This window comes from Octopus bimaculoides, chromosome 1, assembly GCF_046866305.1.
Source record: "Octopus bimaculoides isolate indiv1 chromosome 1, ASM4686630v1, whole genome shotgun sequence".
Classification (NCBI taxonomy): Eukaryota; Metazoa; Mollusca; class Cephalopoda; order Octopoda; family Octopodidae; genus Octopus; species Octopus bimaculoides.
Genome location: NC_142928.1, coordinates 154,934,546 through 154,958,111, shown reverse-complemented (window position 1 = coordinate 154,958,111; position 23,566 = coordinate 154,934,546). Strand labels below are relative to the sequence as shown.

At 35.5% G+C, this 23,566-nt stretch overlaps 1 protein-coding gene across 3 annotated transcripts in view; it reads right to left on the bottom strand.

Annotated features, from left to right (window-relative positions):
• Window positions 1-23,566, bottom strand: part of LOC106875833 (TBC1 domain family member 13) — a 95,061-nt gene that overhangs the window by 15,705 nt on the left and 55,790 nt on the right. For all 3 annotated transcript variants that reach the window (XM_014924119.3, XM_089360397.1, XM_014924118.3), the window contains exons 12-13: window positions 15,983-16,064; window positions 14,500-14,557 (exon numbers count right to left, since the gene is read on the bottom strand). In XM_014924119.3, coding sequence (XP_014779605.1) covers window positions 14,500-14,557; window positions 15,983-16,064 — 140 coding nt within the window. The remainder of the gene's footprint in view (window positions 1-14,499; window positions 14,558-15,982; window positions 16,065-23,566) is intronic.

The following is a 23,566-nucleotide window of genomic DNA, read 5'->3' as shown; positions in this document are numbered from 1 at the left end:
CAGTTTATTATTTAAGCTTACGTCCATTCCTCCATGGTGTTGTTTTGCATTTATGATAAAATAAATATAAATTATAAAAATAATTTTAAAAAATATTCAGTACAGTACTGTTTCTACTTTGAGGATTTTCACTTATTGCAGGGGTGGGGGTGGAACACAGCACCCACAATAGTCGAGGGATTACTGTAGATATGTAGGATTGAGAAAACATTAATAAACTAGGCACTGGGAAAGAAGCTAAGGAGACAATGAATTCTAAAGGAAAATGGTAATACCAATATGTAGCTTAGTATTATATAATCAAATCAGTAAGTGACATATAGACTTTGACATTGTAAAAATGAGGGTGGTACCTCTAGAACAGGATTTATTAAGGAAATGTTTAGAAAAACAATTATGATGCGTATGGATGAGGACAGCTGCATAAAGAAGTGTTGAGCTTTGTGGATGGTACCTGTGGAAGGGGTAGACCCAGGAAGACATGGGATGAAGTGGTGAGAAAGGGTCTTCGGACACTGAGCCTCAATGAAGAAATGACAAGGGACCAGAAGATGTGGGGATTTGCTGTACTTGATAAGATGCATCAAGCTAAGTGATATTGCTGTCTTCCACACATACAGGCTTGTCCTTCAGGTGCTGGTACCATTTAAAAAGCACCCATGCTATGCTAGTGCTGCGTAAATACACCTGTGCTGGTGCTGCATAAATGCACCCATACAGGTGCTGCATAAACACACCCATGCCCATGACACGTGAGAAGCACCCAGCACACTCTGTTTGGCATTAGAAAGGGCATCCAGCTGTAGAAACCATGCCACAACAGACAGTTGGAGTCTGGATAGCTCCCTGCTAGCCAGTTGCATGTCAAACCATCCAACTCATGCCAGCATGGAAAGCAGATGATAAATGATGATGATGATGATGATGGTGGTGGTAGGGAGTAAATGATGGAAATGATTGATGATTTATGAAAGGAAATAGGTGCTCAGAGTTGACTGAGAAGAACCATGATCAAAGACACCCCTGCCTTGCCATCCCATCTTTTCAGAGGTATCTAAGATTATATTAGCTGATATGTCCTTTCTGTCTTCAAGACATTAGAATATGGTTTAAGGAAAGATTGGCTGTTATTTCCAGTAGGTCTGCAGACACTTTCATTGGTTCATTGTCTTCCAGTTTGTGTTTTTTTGGCACTGGGAGTCAAGATAGTAGGATGTAACTTGCAGGAGCTTTTACTACTATTTCTAGCATGTCAGATGACTACATAGAGGCTTCCTTATTAGACTGAAAACATTAGTGATTGGGCATAGGCTGTTATTCATATAGGAACAATATACAATGCATTTTATTGGAGGTGGAGTGCTAGTCTCTCAGATTCTTAGGTATTGCATTTGTCAGAAAGACCAGTGAAGATCATCTTGATGCCATTCTGCCAATTTTGATGGCAATGAGTGCAGTTCATTATGTCATATTCAAGTGATAGTAACTAAAGTGGGATTGTATAAATTACCATAAAAGCCAGTGGTTCCCAACCTATGATTTGCAGACCTCTGGTGGTCTGCAAAGGTAGTACTGGGGGTCTGTGAACTAAATTCAAAATTTCACATTCTTTTATTCTTTTATTTGTTTGTCATTTGACTGCAGCCATGCTGGAGCACCACCTTTAGTCAAACAAATCGACCCCAGGACTTATTCTTTGTAAGCCTAGTACTTATTCCATCGGTCTCTTTTACCGAACTGTTAAGTTTCCCAGGGACGTAAACACACCAACATCGGTTGTCAAGCGATGGTGGTGGGACAAACACACACACACACATATGATGAGCTTCTTTCAGTTTCTGTCTACCAAATCCACTCACAAGGCTTTGATCAGCCTGAGGCTAGAGTAGAAGACACTTGCTCAAGGTACCATGCAGTGGGATTCAACCCAGACCCATGTGGTTGGTAAGCAAGCTACTTAGCACACAACCACTTCTGCACCTATATATATATATATATAAAAGCAGGTATATTAGTTTGACGCTTGGGAAGGTGAGAAAGTCTTTTGTTTCAAGCCTATGCTCTTCAACAGAGAGGAACACGAGGAAATAAACAGAGAGAGAATAAAAAAGCTTTTGGAGTAAGCGGTCAATTATTCTCTCTCCGTTTATTTCCTCGTGTTCTTTTCTGTTGAAGAGCATAGGCTCGAAACATAAAAGACTTTCTCACCTTCCCGAGCGTCAAACTAATGCACTTCTTTATATATATATATATAAGGATAAGCATATTAAAAGGGATCTGTGGGAAAACTCATTTAAATAAAAGGAGTCCTTGGTAGTGAAAAAGTTGGGAACCACTGATATAAGCAATAAAATCAACAAAGAACCTTCTATATGGATATTCAACCTAGTGGAAATAGCAGCCAAATCTTCCTCAAATTATGCTCAACCATCTTAAAAGAAAATGAACATTGGAGACTGTAATCCTAGATTTACTATATCTGAAGAAAAACAAAATGAGTAAAAAAATGCAGATGTTCACAACTGTAATACCTTTGATTAAAGATCTGATTGAACAGGATTGACCAGGGACTAAACAATAACAGAAATAACCAAAATATAACAATACTATTTCTCTTTTATGACTTGAGTGAAAGGCTTAAATACATTCAACTCCACCAGCTGTTAGGATAAATATTTTAAGATGGACATTTCTTAATACAAGAACTAAACTAAAATAAAGTTGATACTACTGTTGCTTAACTATTTTATTTACGTGGAAACACTGACAAATTTTCTTTCCTATAATGACACAAAGAGTAAATCTTCCAAATGGCATTAAGCAGGAAAGTGGTTTGCAGTACTGTGTGCTCCTAGGTTAACCAGTCATAGATTAGAAACATTCTCTTGATATCAGGTACGTTTAAATGGAACAAGTAATAAATAAAGTTCTCAAAGAGCATTGGAAAGAATACTGTTTCACTGATGTCATTCTAGACAAATGTTGTATGTAAGATATGTCCTTTTTTTACTGAGTTTCAAAACTTCTTTAGTGAATGGGGAGAAATTTATTACTGTTAGAATTTAGGTAGGTCAAACTGGCTTACTTTTTCCTAGTTCTGTGTATACAATCCTATCTAAAGAAGAAATGTTTGCCAAATAAGCCACTGTTGTTGATACACCTCAGTTTAGTCATAACTGAGTGGAGGCGCAATGGCCCAGTGGTTAGGGCAGCGGACTCGCGGTCATAGGATCGTGGTTTCGATACCCAGACCGGGCGTTGTGAGTGTTTATTGAGCGAAAACACCTAAAGCTTCACGAGGTTCCGGCAGGGGATGGTGGTGAACCCTGCTGTACTCTTCCACCACAACTTTCTCTCACTCTTTCTTCCTGTTTCTGTTGTGCCTGTAATTCAAAGGATCAGCCTTGTCACACTGTGTCACGCTGAATATCCCCGAGAACTATGTTAAGGGTACACATGTCTGTGGAGTGCTCAGCCACCTGCACGTTAATTTCATGAGCAGGCTGTTCCGTTGATCGGATCAACTGGAACCCTCGACGTCGTAAACAACGGAGTGCCAAAAGAGAGAATCATAACTGAACAGACAAAAAATCAAATGCATATTCCAGCTGTGACCAATCTTGTCTTTTTTGTAAATCCATTTACTGTTTTTTAACCCCTAGTCAGCCCTGCCTGAACATACCCTTATCAAAACTATTACAATCATGATTATTATGTCTTTCTTTTTCTCATATAATATAGATTATAATTTTTATTTAAAGATAACAGGGTATGGTTTGAAAGAAATTTACTTGCTATTTTTAGCAAGTTGAATGACCATGTAAAGTAGGCAATGTTGAATGAACCACTAAGCAAAATAAGCATGTGCTTAGGGCATCAAGAGAAGGGGTACCACAGAAATAAAATAATATTCCAAGTGGTTTGTTCATGGTATTATAGTGAGGATCTAATCAAAGACTTTTCAATTAAAAAAAGTAGAAAACTTTTTTAAAATATATAAAGTGAAAGTATACAAAAATAAACATTTTCCATCTTACTTGTTAGACTTGCTTCATTTTGAAAAATAAAAATTTATTTTATGGTCTATCATTGTTTATATTTTGAATTATATATACAGGAGAGCACCAAAGTCTTTTAAGTGCTTAGAGCCTCTATGGATCTTAATGCAGCCTGCTAAAAAAACTTCAAGATAATTTTTCGTTAGGAATACCATTCAAAACGTATCTAAGGCTGCAGATTGCCCATTACTGACAGGTAGCATTAACATACAGCATAGAGAGTGGAAGAAAGGAATCTGCAAGAGTTGTGGTCCTTCAGACAAAGAACTGTATGCAATTTGAAAGATTAACACCACACCTTCTTTTGTATTAATCTACAAAACATTGTGATTGGTTAATCCCAACAGCATATTATCATTCTTTAACGTCCATTTTCCATGCTGGCATGGGTTGGACAGTTTGATAGCTGTCCAGACTCCAATTGTTTGTTGTGGCATGGTTAGGAATACCATTCAAAATGTTCCGAAGACTGCAGGCTGCTCATTACTGATAGGTCACAGAATGAAAGGTAATGATGATGATTTTAATAAACCTTGAGAACAGAACATTTAATCATCTGTGCTTTAGGAATTTTGGAATGTAACACAAAACTCGAGCTCCCTCCAATTAATACAACTTTGATTAGACCACTGGATCAACTGCCTTGCAGTAATTTCTTCAAGCTCTGTAGATACTGAGCTCAAGTCCTGTCAAAGTCAACATTAATTTTCATCCCTCTGGGTAATTAAAAAGAGTATCAGTCAAGTAACTGAATCTGATATAATCAACTGTTCCTTTCCTTTCCCCACAAATTTCTCACTTTGAGCCTTATTTAGAAGAATATTTACATGGACACTCGATCTGCTAGAAATAGCAACCAAATTCTACCCTTTCAAATTACACCATACTCCCTTAAATAAGGGATGGTCACGGATGGAATTGTTTTGCTCGTAGGTCTTCTTGATCAGGGTTGACCGGGAGCTAAATATCAGCAGCAACTTAGCTGGCTGATGATATTACAGAGCAACGAAAACAACATCCAGTGGGTCGATTTGTGGGTGTGTCAATTTGTGTAACACACAGTGTTATGTTAGTGAGGGAGAGAGAGAGAGAGAGGGGGGAGTGAAAGAAGGGGAGGAGGAAGGAGGAAATGCGTTTCCACTTCCTTGACCACAGATAGCTATTCAAATAGGTACGGTACTCTTACAAACCGAATCTATTGTTATTCACTGATGAGAGCATTGGTTCCTCTCCAACTGACACGCTCCTTTCCGACAGAAACAGACTTCCGGTAAACCATGTTGATTTGCCATTGATTGTCGCTGATCACCTCACTCGTTAGTTGTAATTATTTATTGATCAGTTCACATTTCCTCAAACAGACAATCACATCCTTGTAAACAGAATAGAGAAAGTTTACACAGACCGCTGACGCCGCCACTTAACTCTCCCAGCACCGCAATTATATTTCTACATCGTTTGCTTACTTTCACCTCCTCACTCTCTGCAACTGCCCTCCTCCTCCTCCTCCTCCTCCTCATCTCTCTCTCTCTCTCTCTCTCTGTCTCCAGCACACAGCCAATGTTATTGCATCTATTGTTAGCACAAGTGTGAGTAGCCGTGGTCTGTTTAGCTTTACACTAGATGTCGAGTCAGGGAGAAGTGCCAGCAACAGACATATTTAAAACATACTTTAAACCTCTCCAATGTGCAGCCGCCTGAACGCTCCATTAATATGATCTTGTTAGTTCAGTATGAAACACGGTATGGGGGGAAAAAACAAAAGAATCAAAACAAGAACATTTCTATCACCTCCTTTGAAAATTTACACTCCCCCATCACCAATGTTACCGTCCTTCCATCATCATTGTTTCTCCACACAACTTCTATAGCCCACAACCACCACCACCACCACCATTGCCGAAGCTAACTGATTGTTTCCTTAAAACTGCTTTTGTTTTAGAAAGCATGCCTTTCTGATTGTGACTGTTTACCGTTTTCACCTTCAGTTTCAACTGCAAGACACTCAAATTTAATATCTCCCATCCTCTGCACCACCACCACCACCATTACTACTACCACCAACAGCAACAACAACTGCTAAGTAACGTTTGAAGTTTATCTTCACTATTACTCGACATCGATAAATAAGCCATTTTCAACGATCATAATAAAAACAAAAGTTATTCTTCTTATTTTTATTGCAAAACTAAACACCAATCAAGTAATTAAAGTAGATTAAATTGGATAAATCTCACACTCACAACTTATAACCTTAATGTTTACCAATGTTAGAAAACGTTTATAAGAAGACTTCATTGTTAAATTATTATTATACATTTTAAAAAATATATTTCACATAATAATTAGTTTTGTTTTTCTTTTACAAATAACTCGTCCTACACACAGACGTACGCTATACAACGTGTTTCACTATCATTCTGCTTTCTATAAATTGTCCACGACATTTTCTTTTGTAAACTGCTGTTTAACGTTCATCATATTTTTATTGTCTCTCTGCGAGCCCCAGTGGCTTATAAAGAAAACATTATTATTGATGTTGTTATTGTTACAAAATTAATTACACTAAAATGTACTGAGACATTATTATTATTATTATTATTATTATTATTAACGCATCCCAGTCTATCAAGCAGAGTGTATTTATAATAATATACATATGAGCAAATTTATAAATCGATAATAAATAAATAAATAACACTCCACTGCCCCCCCCCCACAAAGAGAAAAGAATGACAAACTTCTTTCCTTGAAAACAGAATGAAAGTTTGACAAAATGAGGAAGCGATACAAAATTCAGAGAAAAATAACAAGATGCAGTGAGAATAAAAGAGTTGATGACGGTGGTGGTGGTGAGGGGCAATGTTTTTAAAAAGAACTGAAAAGCCAGAAAGCCTTCAGAAGTTAATCATTATTTACTCAAACATCGAAATTGAATGTCACATATTTAATAGTGAAAATTGTTCTCAATTCTAAACAAACACTACCAACAACTTTAAATACAAGTGCCAGTCTACTGCTTCTGTAAATAAACAATTAACTATGAAGTTGAAGAGAGATACCAAAATAAGGTTATAATTTGTTATAATTACAAAAAAGAACGGGGGAACTAACGAGACACTCGGATCAGAGGGGGGAATGCAGAAAAAAAAAAGTGGGGGGGGGGGAGGTGCTCTTGTGTTAGAAGATGATGACCAGAACATAAATTTACAGAGTGAGAGGTGAGGGTTGGGATTGGATTTTATAAACAAGTCTTGCAGCCATTGGTAATTTCTTTCATAGAGCATTGATTTTAGAGAAACACACAAAAAAATTTTTTTTTATTACTCGTTTCAATCATTGGATTGCGGCCATGCTAGGGCACTGCCTTGAAGGGTTTAGTCGAAAAAATCACTCTAAGTAATTATTTTTTTGAAGTGTGACACTTATTCTATCGATGTATTTTGCTGATCTTCTAAACCAGGGGGTCACCAAACTTTTTTTCGTGGCGAGCCAGATAACTGAGAGAATGACAAGTACGGGTCGCATAACCATTTTGTTCAATACAATACAGTGAATACACAAAAAATAAAGACAACCAACATATTTATTTACCAAAAAGTTATCAAAGAAGGCAACGTTAGCAATAAGATAGTTATATAATCACACCCAGTGCACACGTATCCAACTCTCACAAACTAAGCAGCAAAAAAAGGTAAGTGAGATTTGGGAAACTAGTGTTTAGCTTTTAAGATATTTGCTTTGGAATTGCTGCATCCAACCAAGAGAATTGCTTTCAAATGTTCATCACTCAACTTCGTTCGATGTGCTGACATCACAAACTTCATTATTGAAAATGTTTGCTCACAGACATAAGTTGTTCCAAACACTGATGCCATACCAGAGGCAAATGAACTCTCATTGCAGGTACTTACATAAAAAGTACAGTGCAGCAGCGGGCCGGATGAACTGACCTCGCAGGCAGGATTCGGCCCACAGGTTGTAGTTTGGTGACCGCTGCTCTAAAAGAGCCAATACCACTTATCAAGCAAAGCAAGAGGGGGACAACCGCAAACATAAGACACACACATACATATATACAACGGGCTTCCACACAGTTTCCATCCACCAAATTCACTCATATTGCACTGGTCGTCATGTGGCTATAGTAGAAAACACTTGCCCAAGATACTGCATAATGGGACTGAACCCGTGACCATGTAGTTGCAAAGCAAGCTTCTTCACCTTAAAGTCAGGCTTGTGGTTTTATTTATTTATTTTTCCATGTTATTGATTAAGATTTCCATAACGTAAAAAGAATTTAGTTAATGCTGCAGACTTTTTAGATTATGATAAAAGATTTCAAGTGAACAATAATATCAATCAACTTTCCAGCTCTACTCTCCAGTTAAAATCAATTTGAAGAATACTGCACAATGTAGATCAACTGTTAAGATCGTAGAATGTCAGTCTTTCTCACAAACACACACAATTCTAGAGAAAGCAAAATTTACTGGTATTGTCCCATATCATCCCTTTTTCACTGCACACTGTTTTTCTAGAGCTGTCTTCAATGCGACGTAAAACTGCCATAAAGAAAATCCTTATCACTCCAGATAATGATTTCCTTGATTCTTACACGACAAAACACTAATTCCTAGAGTTGTTTGCCCTTGGATGGTGTCGTCTTGAAAAAGAATCGGCCTCATTCATAATGACACGGCCTACGACGAACGGTAAGGTGACAGGGAAGAAGAAAGGCACAATTGTATATCATTCATTAGGCTGCTTATCGATGAACATGGCTACGTCACAATGTTTACTCAGTTAGTTTGCTTATTTTTGTGTTCGGCGGACAACGGGTTTCAAAGTTAGAAAGAACAAACAAAAGGAAAAGGAAGAGAGAAAAATGATAAAAAAAAAATAAACAAGGATTAGCAGTTGTAATTTTGGTTGCAAATTGCTAAATTATTTTCCTGGAGTAGTTTCATACAAAGGAAAGCCATTTCAGTAATCTTAGGTTCCTCTTCATTCAGAAGTGGCTAACAACTATTGGCAATACTTGGCAAGATTATAGGTGTCCAACACTGGTCACAGTTGTATAAATTAGCCCACAGCAACAATGGCCAATTTTGACAACCATATAATTCCAGAATTATCCTTGTCAAGTCCTATTGAACAACAACCACTGAGTGACTCAGAGGCCAGGCTTGACGAGAAGCCACTTTTCAATGCTTAATTAAAGACAAAAACGGCAATTTGTGGTGGACTTTGTGGGAAAACCATAATGATAGCAAATGAAAGAAAGAGCTGAGAATCGCATAACAATGAAGCAGTAGCTTTGAGTGGTTTAAGATGTGAATTTTCAGCAATCATACCTGGCCTATAACTCCATAATGGGACCATATATGATAAAAGATAACTAACTCATATGTGAGTGTATGTAATCATATACAGCAGAAAAAAGATCTTTCATGAGAATGTTACTTCAATATGCACATGTGTATGTATGAATATATCTCTCTCCCCACCTCTCTCTTTCTCTCTCTCTCTCTCTCTATATATATATGTGTGTGTGTGTGTATTGCATAGACAGACTATTATACAATTTTTGCACTGAACTACAGCAGTGATCCGTCCTCATCATGCAATCTAGTTAGGCTAATCACAGCCAATTAAGTAACTTACATTTGTACAAATGTGATTTAAAGAAAAATATGAGTTTGCCACTTTAAAGGAAAAACAGGTAGATTGGATGGAAGCTCTGTGTGCATAAGATAAATAAATAAACAAATTACATAAATGTAGTCTTGCGTTAATGCTGAATGAGTGGCAGTGTTAGTAGTGGCTGTGGAGGGACATGTACTAGGGGAGTAGTCCACATCAACTTTGTATCACAACCCTAAGGGCTTCTCATTGTAACAAGCTCTAACGGCTTCACCAATTATATTTTTGCCTTGTTTCCTTTTCATTCATTCATCTTTGTTTGCACTCCCCCTTACAATTACTGATGTATTGGACCACAGCCAACAATTCTTCATTCACCTAATGCTTCATTTAAGATTTACTTTCCTGTTCATTCTCCTTTTAACTACTGGCATTTCAGGGTCTATAGTTTTATTTTGTAAAGGTTTTTATTTTACACACACACACACACACACACTTGCTTCACTAAACCACAAGAGCCATTCTTCTATCCTTGGATGGCCTTTGTAACAAACACACTACAATAATAAAACTGTCTAAAGCTACAGAATATAGTTGAAAAATAGTCCAAAGAAATGCATTGCAACATTCTCCGATTTCTAAGAGTGGATTTCATTTTTCTTTCTTCTCTCTTGATAAGAAAGAAAAAAAGAAAAAAAAAAAACACCAGTACTAATCAAGTATTGGGGTTAAATAAATTGACTACATAGCATAAAGTGAAACCTCTAAAGCAATTTGACATTGTCTTCAACTTTATTCTAGAAACTGCTGTGATGATAATGATGTAAGCTGTACTGGCCTTTGCTTTTCCTTTGGCCAACAACATCAGTTGTGTAGAGAAGGCAAACTTGCTGCATAGAAAACTGCTAGTCTTCCATACACTCTGTCCTAAGTTGGTGCCCTGGAGAGGGCACTACACTGACACCTCGTTGTCATTATCATTATCTTCATTTAACATCAGTTTTCCATGCTGACATAGGTTGGATGGTTTGACAGGAGCTGACAAGCTAGGCCCCTCCTAACACTAACCACTTTACAGAGTGTACTGGGTGCTTCTGATCTGGAAAACTTTCCAGGTGGAGATCTTTGATCTCACAAGATATACAAATGCTAAAGAAAAAAACACATACATGAATAAGTGGTAGGATTTCACACAGTTTCCATCTAACAAATGATGCATTTAGGTTTCTTAAAAGCAACATACCCTGTAATCAATACTCTGATTGTGATTGCAATCATCACTTTCGAATTATAAACATCACTTCAGATTTAGGGCTTAGAATACATGGTCTAATATAGAAATGTTATTTTGAAAAGTTTGTAGCAAGGTGACTGGCTGTAACATAGAAGCTCCTTCATACACACAGAAGGAGTTATTGCTATTATTGAGAATAATGGACTAAATGCAGAGAGAGCAGACACATGACCCCTTTTCATTCTTTTTTTTAAGCATTCACTCATTACAAGGTCCTTAGACCACTGAAAACATAAGAGCTACTAGAATAAAATGGATGTTAGACAGAAGTCAGTAGGTGACGATGTACATTAGACTTAAAAGACTGGAGGTCATATTGAAGAGGAAAACAAGACTGTGTTAGGAATTTGGCAATACGATGACATATAAAAACTAAACAGTTAGTACAAGGGTGGTGGTGCTTAGCCTAAGATTTGCCAAGAATGAACAGACATGATCAAATATGTTTCAACATGATCCAACAATACTGGGGACCACCAATATTTCCAGGTACATTGTTTACAGAACTACATTAGATGTATGCCCTCTTTTTAAAAAATAGTAGAATGCAATTTTAGGAATGTTCGGTTATTTCAGGCAGGGTTAGCATCCATGTAAAGGCTCCCTCATTTACTTCACTGTTACTATGCTGTGATTGTTGTTCAACTTCAGGTAAACCCTGATAGAGTAGCTCTAGAATTAAAAGCATTCTAGCCAGAACCATCCCGTTTTTTTTGTATATCCACAACTACATTGTCCAATATATCCTTTGTTTTTAACCCTTTAGCATTTAAACTGGCCATATCCAACCCAAATATTCTACTTGTTTTATATTTAAACTGGCCAAATCCAGTCTCTCATACCTACCCTACAAAGTCATTCTAAAAATAAACAAACACATCATCAAAATTTCAAAGCTATGAGGTAATGTATGGTTAATTTAAAATAATGTCAATAGTTAAGCATTACATTTACCAGAGTAAAGGATTAAAGGTGTGTAATTTGAAGGAGTTTGGCAGCTATCTCTAGCAGGTCAAGTGACCACATGCCCACGATGTATGCAGGGCATACATAAGAGATGGCCAGTCAGTTCATCAGTCCATGGCTCAGAGAAGCAAGGAGGGGTAAGTGAATATCAGAATCTGATCGATCCCTAAAAAAATAAATCTTTGAATTTTGAAAGACAACCTCTGTTACCAGCACCTAAAAATCAGTTTTGTATCCTCATACAGTATTTCAGACACAGGTCTTGGATGCGTGTGAACTTTTTACTATAACATCAGGTACAACTCTGTTACTCAGATGCTGGGATTGCATCTAATACATTGTCTTAATATTATTTTCTTGTTCCCTCATGGCAACAACAGTAATAGTTATCAACATTATCATGTATTTCCTTAACATGCCTATACACATTAACCTTTTTTCTACCGAGGTGATACAATAATATTTGCTACTCCACCTCTCCAACTCAGCCCACACCTCTATTAGCAATATAAAAACAGTTGACCTTCTACAAGTCATCCCTACCTATTTACACTGCTGCTCTTGTCAATGGAGAATGGCGAGCAGCAGAACAAATGAAAGGTCAGGCAATGACACTTGTATCTGCAGCAGGCTGTACAGTAGACTGCAGACAATTTCAATATTACAAAAGAAAAAATTTCTTTAAAAAACGAAAGAAGCATATATTTTGGCCAGAAGAAAAGCTAGAGTACAGTGCATGTATAAAAAATAAAAATAGAAGTAAAATAGAAAGACAAAGATTTAAGAAAGAAAAAGAAAAGGAGAATCTTGGGAAAGACAAAGGTTAGCTTTCCTAGAGACCAGATATAGAAAGAAGACACAAAGGAAGTTGCAACGGTGGAGGGATTGGAATAATTGTGGTCAAATGATAGGAAAAGTTGGTTTACTTACTACACAGTAAGTGAAGACAATGGTGATTTGTTCAGGTTTTAAACAGCTGATCTAACTTACCTACCTACCTATGTCTTATACAACAATATATATATCAGTTGAATGGTACCACAGACATCAACCAAGATAATGAAACAGAATTTTTTTTTTTTCTTTTTACATTTTTCAAAGAAGGAGGAGAGAAAAAGAAAGGAGAGATTATGAGTTAACAGTCACTAGGACAGTGATGGTGAGCATGTAAGGACGAGAATGAATGGAGGGAGGGAGGGAAATATATGAAAATGAAGAGAAAAATAAGAAAAAAAGACAAAGATCACAACAGAAAACAAAGGCAAAATCTTAAGGTTGTTATAAATGTAGCTTTTAGATTTCTATTGATCATAAGATGAAGTATAAAGAACCTTTTTCTATATGAGCAACCTTTACATTGTATGGTTACATCCTTAACACAGTGTATTCTGAGAAATATGGTGTTACTTTATGTCAGTAACCAACGTGTGTGTGTGCGCACTCACACATGCTTGTGTGTGCATGCATGCATATGCGTGTTTATAAATGTGTGTGTGTGTGTGCATATCTGTGTTTTTATATAAATATATATGTGTGTGTGTATTAAGAAGAAGCTTGCTTCCCAACCGCATGGTTCCGGATTCAGTCCCACTGCATAGCACCTTGGGCAAGTGTCTTCTACTATAGCCTTGGGCCAGCCAAAGTCTTGTGAGTAGATTTGATAGACGGAAACTAAAAGAAGCCTATCGTATATGTGTGTGTGTGTAGGATATGGGTATGTGGTTAAGAAGTTTGCTTCTGGACCATGAGGTTTTGAATTCAGTCCCAGTGAGTGGCACCTTGGGCAAGTTTCTTCTACAATAACACTGGACCGGCCAAAGCTTGTGAGTGAATTTGGTAGACAGAAACTTAAAGCATGTGAACAAATGTTCACATGCAAATATTTTTTGTATGTGCCTGTGTATGTATGTGTTTTTGTATGAGTGAGTTTGTATTTCCCCTCATCTTCACATATGTTCATTGGTTGTAAACATCAGTGCTCACTGACTGTGTTGTTTGTGGGTAACTCACCACAAAAGCCTGTCCAGGCTTCTTGACATCATTGCGCAAGCTTTGTAAACAAAAGTCTCATTCATACAGTGGCGTTTGTTTCTAGTTCTCTACATAAACGTCCAGAGGCTGTTTGTTGTTCAGTTGACTAAAGGATTATTATCTCACTTGGAATCAGGTGGAGGTTGGCATCAGGAAAGGTATCCAGCTGTAGAAAGCCCTACCCCAATGTACTTTTGTTGGATCTATGCAAGTATGGGAAAGTAGACGTTAAAATAACAATGATAATGATGTCATTAGTGTGTCTATAGTTGCAACCAAAATTTTTTTTCAAAATAGTAAGATGCTTTTTGAGGGTGGCTTGACAACTATTTCTAGACAGGTCATCATGTGGAGTCCATTAGTATCCCTACAAGACACATTAGAGATTTGTGATGATATTTCTTCTTTATTATCATTTAGTTGATCTGAAAATTTAATGAAGACATTAAATGAATTGGCCTACTCTACCATGGGGTAGGGGACAAAAATGTAAAATGAACTCACCTGAAGTAACTTCATATTGGTAGGAAAATCATCTTTGAGTATATCACTACGAAGGAGTCTAAACATTTGAAAGATAAAACAAATATTATAAATTTTATAAGACACAGTAAGGATTAAGTAACATATTTGATGGCATATACAATGAACATTTGCCCCACCAAAAATGTTTCAATACACCCCACCCCAAAGTGCTACACAGTAGTGGGAAAAACAATTGGTTTATTACTAATATTTTCATTATTACAGCAAGTGCACAGGAAAATACTGACTGGACATTTTTTGGTCTTTGTACATTTGTTATGGAGAAATCTACAATTCTTTAAGAATAAGTAATTTAGAGATGCCAGTTGCATGAAAAAAAAAGTTAGGTTAGTGTTAACATATGAAATGCAAGCAGCATTACAAAACTAATTAGAAATAATTAATAGTATTATTACTATAAACTACCAAAGTGGCGAGCTAGCTGAACCGTTAGCACACCAGGCAAAATGCTTAGCAGGATTTCATCTGTCTTTAGGTTTTGAGTTCAAATTCTGCCAAGGCTGACATCGCTGTTTATCCTTTCAGGGTTGATAAAATAAGTACCAGTTGAACATTGGGGTCGAGATAATCAACTTATCACTCACCCACTAAAATTGCTGGTCTTGTGCCAAAATTTGAAATTCTTATCACTATTAACAACAATCAAAAGATAATTACTTGAAGCTACATTAAAGTAGTATCTACAGCTGTTTCTTGAATTAACAGCATTTCTTCTTGTCTTAAACACATTTAAATTCTTTGTAAAAGCTAACTACACCTTTTATCTTTTACTTGTTTCAGTCATTAGACTGCAGCCATGGCAGGGTACCACCTTGAAGAACGTTTAGTCCAATGAATCAACACCAGTACTTATTTTTTTAATGCCTGGTACTTACTCTATCGGTCTCTTTTTGCCAAACTGCTAAGTTACAAGGACATAAACAAACCTACACCAGTTGTTCAGTGGTGGTGGGGGACAAACACACACAGAAATAAATAAATATATATATATATATATATATATATATATATATATACACAACAGGCTTCTTTCAGTTTCCATGTACGAAATCCACTCACAAGGCATTGGTCAGCCTGAGGCTATAGTAGAAGACACTTGTCGAAGGTGCCATGCAGTGGGACAGAACCCAGAAACATGTGGTTAGGAAGTAAGTTTCCTACCACACAGCCACGCCTATGCCTATGGAATATGCTTTAGTTTGGCATCATCCATTTGATTTCCATATATTTTCGTTACAGATCAACAAATTCTTTTCTCACCTCACTACAATTCCATGTTGAAAATAAAATAAACTAATCCTAATATAAGAAACTGTAATTAACAAATATTTAATTGGCATTTATCTTATCTAATGATCAACAAACATTTAAAACATATACAGACTGTATATTTAAAATAAAGCATGATTATTCAGAACACAACAAATAAAAGTAGACTTACATTAACATGGCACAGCAGATCGTAATAAGAAAACGAAACCGTTTCTCATCAGACAGTAGTGAATCCCAAATTCTAAGCACATCTGCAGAAAATAATTGTATAAAATCAAAATTAGATTTGTCAAAAGTAAAATTAAGAAAATTTAATGAGAAAAAGTTAAATAGTTTGTCTGCTGAGATTGAGTGAAGTTACTTCAAACAGCAATACAGATAATGTCAGTCAAGTATTTGATCATAAAAGCGTTTGGTGCTTAAAAATGGGATGCTGTAGTAAAATACCTACCACATTGAGCCAATAGGGGAAACACTACTTGGTTGCTCAATTTGTTAGAAATAGCAACTAAATCTCATTCAAATTACTCCAACTGTCTTAAAAGAAGAGCACATTGGACAATGTGACCCCAGAATCATATCACCTAAGAAATAGATGAAATGAAGATAGCTTGAATGCTTTTCAGTATATACAGAGCTGGCTTAATACCAAACAATCACTTCCAAAATTTTTGAAAGAATCAAAATTAGAAATTCACAAGAGAAAATTTAGGTCAGTAATTCTATTAACCATTTGATTAAATTTATTGTTTTGTAAATAAATCACATCTGAGTGAATTTGGTTCATCATTTATTCATTACATGGTAGATATTACTAACAATATTTTCATCAACATAAGTGCAGAGACTACTCTAATTAATATGAAGAAAATCACATTAAAAGTAATTTTTTGATTAATCCTAGATCAGCTCTGATCAAATATAGTTCTGATCACACATACCTATGATCAAGTGTATTTTGTGACCTTCACATCTTTTATTCAGTGTATTTAGGTATAGGGTAAAGACCCCACTTTGATCATGAATGACCATGGGATTGCACCAAGAAAGTAACCCTTCAAGGCTCAAGTCTAGGCAAGGTTGTTTATGGGAGACCAGCAGTCGCCCATGCATACCAACCACCCCTCTCTATGCCACATGTTATGCAAGGTAAAAGCAAAGGTCAATACAACTTGGCACCAGTGATGTCGCAACTCATTTCTACAGCTGAGTGAACTGAAACAATACGAAATAAAGTGTCTTGCTCAAGAACACAACATACAGCCCAGTCTGGGAATCAAACTCACAACCTTGTGATTGCAAGCCTGATGTTCTAACCACATGACAGTGTATTTAGGACTACACTTTCCATCCTTTTTTTTCAAATGGTAAAATGTGATATGGAGAAAATTTGATTCTTATTTCTAGCATGGTTGTATAGATAAACATTTGCTGATGTCAAGTGGAAAAACACTTTTCTGTTGAAACGCTCAAGGGTCAGGTACCATTGGTGAATGATATAAGAAAGAAAATCTTCAGTAAAACTGGACCCAAGGGAAACTCTGATAGTTTATCAAGGGAAGAGATACTGGAAATGATGAAGGAAGTAATTCTTAACTAATATCCTATTTTTGACATGTTGGATGTGAAGGTGATAAGGCAGTAGTTAACAGGGTCAAGGAGAGGGCCCATTTTTCAGTTGACACAAAATGAAGTGTGCTTCCAGAGAGTGCATGAGTGTGTGTGTGTGAGAGAGAGAGAGAGAGAGAGAGACAGACAGAGAGAGAGAGACAGAGAGAAAAAGAGAGAGCAAATTTATGTTAAAACAAAGCACAAAAAAAGTCTTTTTTTTGTAACCAGAACAAAATGATACTTCAATCAATAGTGAATATAAATTAGTCTAGTAGTGAACATTTTCCTGCTCAGTGATAAGAGAGTATCAAAGAACACTGTTGTTTCAAATCTCCATTTTCTCATTAAACGGCTCTTCAATTCCCAGCTATTGAGCAAGCGTTTAGTGTGGATGCACTGCCGAATGGGTAGTAAATATGAATATGCAAAAAAGGGCTCAGAAGCACAGCAAAACTCAAGTTGTTAGATGACTCTGTTTTGAGCAAGACTATACCAACTGTGAAAGACAAAAACTGTGATCAAGACAGGACTCCATATGAATATCAGAAAACACAAATGTGAATGAATATGTATAACATGTTTATTCATGTAAAGACACATGCACATAGACAGACAGAGAGACACAGGCATATAAACACATATTGCCACATTAAGATAGGCACTAAAGTATTAGACTCACTAATACGTCAATACTGCAAGAATTTTTATTCCATTAGAAAATGGTGGGCCTATGCAAATTCACAGAAAGAGAAAAATCAGGAAAGAAAGGAAAAGAGAGCATTTCTTTGAGAAATAGGGCAACATTAGAGCTTTTGAAAAATTCCAAATTAAAGAGAAAAAGACAGTTAAATTAGTGTAATTTGTAAATTTTTTATAACCTTAATACCTCAAATGGCTTTAAGAGCAAAGGGGACACATAAAATCTTTTGTGTATTCTGATATCACCAGTTATTTATTTATTTATTTATTTATTCCTTTTTTTTTGTTTTTGGCTCCCCCTTCTTTTATGAGATAATCTTGTGTGTATGAATATTAGGGAAAAATATAAATGAATAAAATAAGAAATTACAGCAGAAAATTAAGCTAATCTGTCAACTAGAGAGATATGAAAGAGTTAGGATTTAAAATAACTGTCAGTGGTTTCCTTTGATGTGATGAGAGGAATTAGGCAAGGTGGAAGTGGAGAGAGAGAGAGAGAGAGAGAGAGGGTATGAAGAGAGAAGGAGAGGAAAACATAGTGAGAGTGGGAGTGTAAAGTTTGAGGAAGGAGAGAGTTAGTAAGTGAAAGAGAGAAGCAAAGGGAAAGAAATTAAAGAAAGAAACAAACAAACAAAACAAACCACACATCAGAGGTGATGGGCAATAAAAATAGGAAGTCAGGATTTTACACCTAACATGAAGCTTAAAATGTAAAAATAATGGATAAAAATAAAATAAAAATGCAGTAAAAGACAGAATATATAGGATATGATGCTAGTAAATGTTAATATAGGGAAAGTAAAGATGAAGAGTGCGAGGAGAATAAAAACAAAAGTGTAATGTAGATGAGTTTTAAAAGAAGACAAGACGAATGGATGCAGGAGAGAAAGAGTGAGTGAAATATAAAGAAAAAAAAGTTGGGGGAGTAAATGATATAAAGTAGAGAAAGAAAGGGTGTATGAAAAATAATGAAGATAATCTAAGAGTCAGAGAAGCAAATGGCATATGTAACCAATAACTTTGAAAATATGTGGCCAAAAATTGAAAGCGTGGAAGCAATTCCTAGGTGGTGATTTTGTGGAGAATTTAACAAATAAAAAAAGGAAAAAGAAAAAAGAGAAATGATCTTTTTATGAAATTTTTACCACATCATCCTATACTATAAAAATGGCTCAAATATTAAGGACGAACATTTTCCGTGAGATGAAATAACCAATTTAATCCAAATGTTAGATTTGCAACATCAGAAATTTAGTAATTTACTAATATAGCATAATTAATTTTATATTCTTTTTTTTTTTCCCCACATCCATTCAACTCTTTTATGTAGTTGAGATAAGTTGCAAGATTTTGGGGCTGTTTTGTGTTTCTTTTTGGTTTTTTTTTTTTACCTGGAACATTCAGAACTTCCAAAAATTTATTGATGTTTTCCTTAGCTGGAACTAATATAAAAGAGGCAATCATCCACACACACACACACACACACAAACTGAGAAGAAAAAGAAAATATATTAAAAAATAAGCAAACAAAAATCATGCAAACGCTTAAAAGTTTGGTCAGAAGCCTAAAATAGTGTTCATTAACTTTCTGTGTGTGTGTGTGTGTGTGTGTGTGTGTGTGTGTGTGTACACATACATATATATATATATATATATATATATATACACATTATATATACACACATATATATATATACATACACACATATATATATATATACATATATATATATATGTATGTGTGTATATATATATATATATATATATATATATGTATATATACATACATACACATAAATATACTATATATATTTCTTATATATCAGAAAAACTGAGAAGAATTGGCAAACATTTTTCTTGGATGTAATGTTAAGAAGTAGCAAAAAGATGTTAATTTTCATTAGTCCCAGGAATGGAGCAACTGAACAAAATGAAAGGGATTGGACATTGCCGGAACATCAAGGTGAGAGAAGTGGAGGTGTCATTATGGGAAGTTGTATAGTTAGGTACCCTGATGGAGCCCTATTTTCAGCAGGGGGAAAACACACACACACACACACACACACACACACACACACACACACACATGTAATAACTGCCTAATAACTTGCATAAATTGTAATGGGATCAGGATTAAGGAGCATGTTGAAGAGTGGAGAAAAGTTTTGGCAAATTAACAAAACGTATTGAGATAATAAAATTGTTTCGAAAAAGGGCAAAGGGAGAAAGCTTGTGAATGATTGCATGTGTGTATGCATAAGTATGTATGTGCATGCATGGAATGTGTGTGGGGCCAGAAGGAACAGAGAGCATTGAAAATATGAGGAAAAAATAGTAAGAGAGCATTAGGAAAGGAAGTGGGGAAAAAAGTTTGTACTACAGTTGCAGGAGAGAAGGAAAAAGCGAAGACTACAATGAGTGAGTGGGAAGAATCTAGATGATAAAAAGGAGGCGATAGAGAATGGAAGACAACGTTGAAGGAAGAAAGGGTCTGAAAGTGAAATAGTATAATTTGAGGAAGGAGACTTGAAGTGAATATAAAGATATAAAGAAAAGCATTCCAAAGGAACTATGAAAATATTATAATCAAAATTCAGAGAGAATTAAAGAAAATATGAAGTCGAAAAGTTATGAACGAACCAAAGTAGACACAAAGAATAAAAAAAAATAAAAAAAAGAAAGAAAGCAAAGAAAGAACAACAAAAATCAATGGCATTTAATGAGGATAATGGAATAGATAGGAAAGAGATAGCAAACAATTCTCATGACAAAAGTTTTCATAAAATGAGGAGGGAATTTTATGAAGATGAAAGAAACTAAGGCGGGGAACAAATAGAAAGGAAAAATCTAAGAAAATGATCTGAAACAATATGAAGGAGAAAAGACGTACAATAATTTGCAGTTAAATGTTAAAGATGATATTAGAATATAAACAGAAAAGATGTAGAAAGATGAGTGGATAAAGGTTAAAGCATAATCATGGAATATGTAGGAAGATATGTGGACGACAGAGATTAAATATGTTACTAGGATAGAAACACACACAAAAGAAAGAGAAATATATAGTAAGATATAAATATATATATATATATATATATATATATATATATATATATAGAGAGAGAGAGAGAGAGAGAGAGAGAGAGAGAGAGAGAGAAAGAGAGAGAGACAAAGGTTAAAGATGATACTAGAAGGAAAACATAAATGATGTAGAAGGTTGTACAGACAGACGATAACAATGTTACTAGAGTATAGATATGTATGCTGTAGTAAACTGTGCAAAGTGAAACAGAAAAGACAGAAAATAAATGTAAATAAAATCAATAAAAGTTGTCTTATTCTTCCTTCTTTTGAGAATACTGATCTGATCTTTAGCATATTTAACGGTGATCAAATACGATGCGGTTGCCTTTAAATTAGAAGAGTTTCCTCCACTGCCACTATCACTTGATACCGGTCATATAAAAAGATGATTCAAAAAATGTTAACTAAAAGCAATGGAATATCTGTTTTGAAAGTCAAATTTCTTCACAGTTAAAGTGTGAAGACTCTTGTAAAACAGTTGATTGCATATAAAATAGTAGCAAGCAAAACATACACCATAGATTTTATGTACATGTGTGTGTGTGTGTGTGTGTGTGTGTGTGTGTGCGTGCATGCATATAAGCAGCTATAGCTGACAGGCTAAGAAATTCACTTGCAACTACAAGGTCCCAGTTCCAATCCCATTGTGCGTCACCTTGGGTTGATCCAAGCTTAGTGAAATTGAACAATGGAAACTACATAAAAATTTTCAGGGTGGACTGTACTCAATTCAAAGGTCTAGCCATATCACACTGATTCTATTACATTAAAGGTTCATGTATCTGTGGAATATTCAGCCACTTCTCATGTTATTTCGGTTAGCAGATCATTCAGCTGACCAAACAAACTGAATGTTCTTATTTTGGATCCAAAGAGAGAGACTGTATCTCTGTGTGAAAATAATTAGAAATCAGTTGATTTACTCCACTGCTACTCAGTGAAGTCGAACTCCAGAGATGTTCAGGTAATATTTAGTCAATGGATGTGTGTAAGTCTAACAGACCAGTTAGGCCAATACTCATTGGCTGAGATTTGTCATGTTTTAAAACAACCAGTGATAACACTTGATCAGAGACCAGAAAAAAATTTCTTTTTAACAGCTTCCATACACCCAATTATACCTGGACTACAGATTCAAATTTATGGCCAACAAGCACTGTCAAGCAGCTGTCCTTTAAAAATCAAGTCTGGATTAGTGCTTTCCATGACACCATAGCACTACAGCTACAGTAATGACATTTTTGCCCAGTCACTGATTTTATCATGTGACTTACTTTGACCAATGAGAATCACATTCAATAATGTAGTCCTGGAACACATATAAATATCTACCAAAATAATTTTTCTTAAATAATTTTATACCTTGAGAGGAGAAGAGTCCCAGGGGTAGACCATGAGCAAGAAGGTTGGATAACGTCCATAGTTTGCATGGATCATGCTTGAGAATCCAACAGGATTCCCAAAGACTGATCACAGTTGTTTCTGATAGTTCTCCAACAACCCTGCCAGGAATAGTGGGCAAAAATGGATGAATGGATGGATACTTTATTCCTTTACTTTCTATTGATTTCATTTATTAGACTGCAGCTATACTGGGGCACTACTTTCAAGATTTTTAGTTGAACAACAAGCTGTTTTCAATAATGTTTCAACTTTGATTTATTGATTTGCTATAATTTTTTTATGAAGTTCAGATCTATTCAATCCAAGTCTTAAGTTGGCTTGCTAAAGAACCAATGCTAAGCTTACTTTATAACTGACATGGGTGACATTATCTGATTACAAAACACTTGCTCGAGTTTCATAAAAGTGAAGTAAAGGAAATATAGGAAACGAGAAATAAGTGAATTCCATTTTCATAAATAAATTTTTTTCAAAAAATCTTTTTCATAAACTTCATAGATTTTTTTTGTCTTGTATTTTCAAACCGGATAACTATAAACATTTTTTTACAGTTAGTTAATTTATACTCTATCTGAATGTAACACCGTTATTGTTTTCAGCTAATGCAGTGTTTTAAAGATTACACAATTCCAAGATTTCTTTGACCAAACCCTTAATAGCTCAGTACTAATTCAAAACCTATTGCCAGTATAAAACAAATTATCAGAGAAGTGGCAATCACTGTGTTTAATGATTTATGCATTTTCATTACACGAGATGAACACTTGATTTAGATATCAAATATATAAATATTATAAAAAATAACAAAACACCCTTAAGGATGAACAGTAGTGTAAACACTCGTAAGGATGAGCTGTAATATTCTACACCATTCCATTTTCATTACAAAGCCATGGTAGATAAATTGAAAAGAGTTGTAAAATGATCAAAATCTCCCTGAGGTAATTTTAATTCT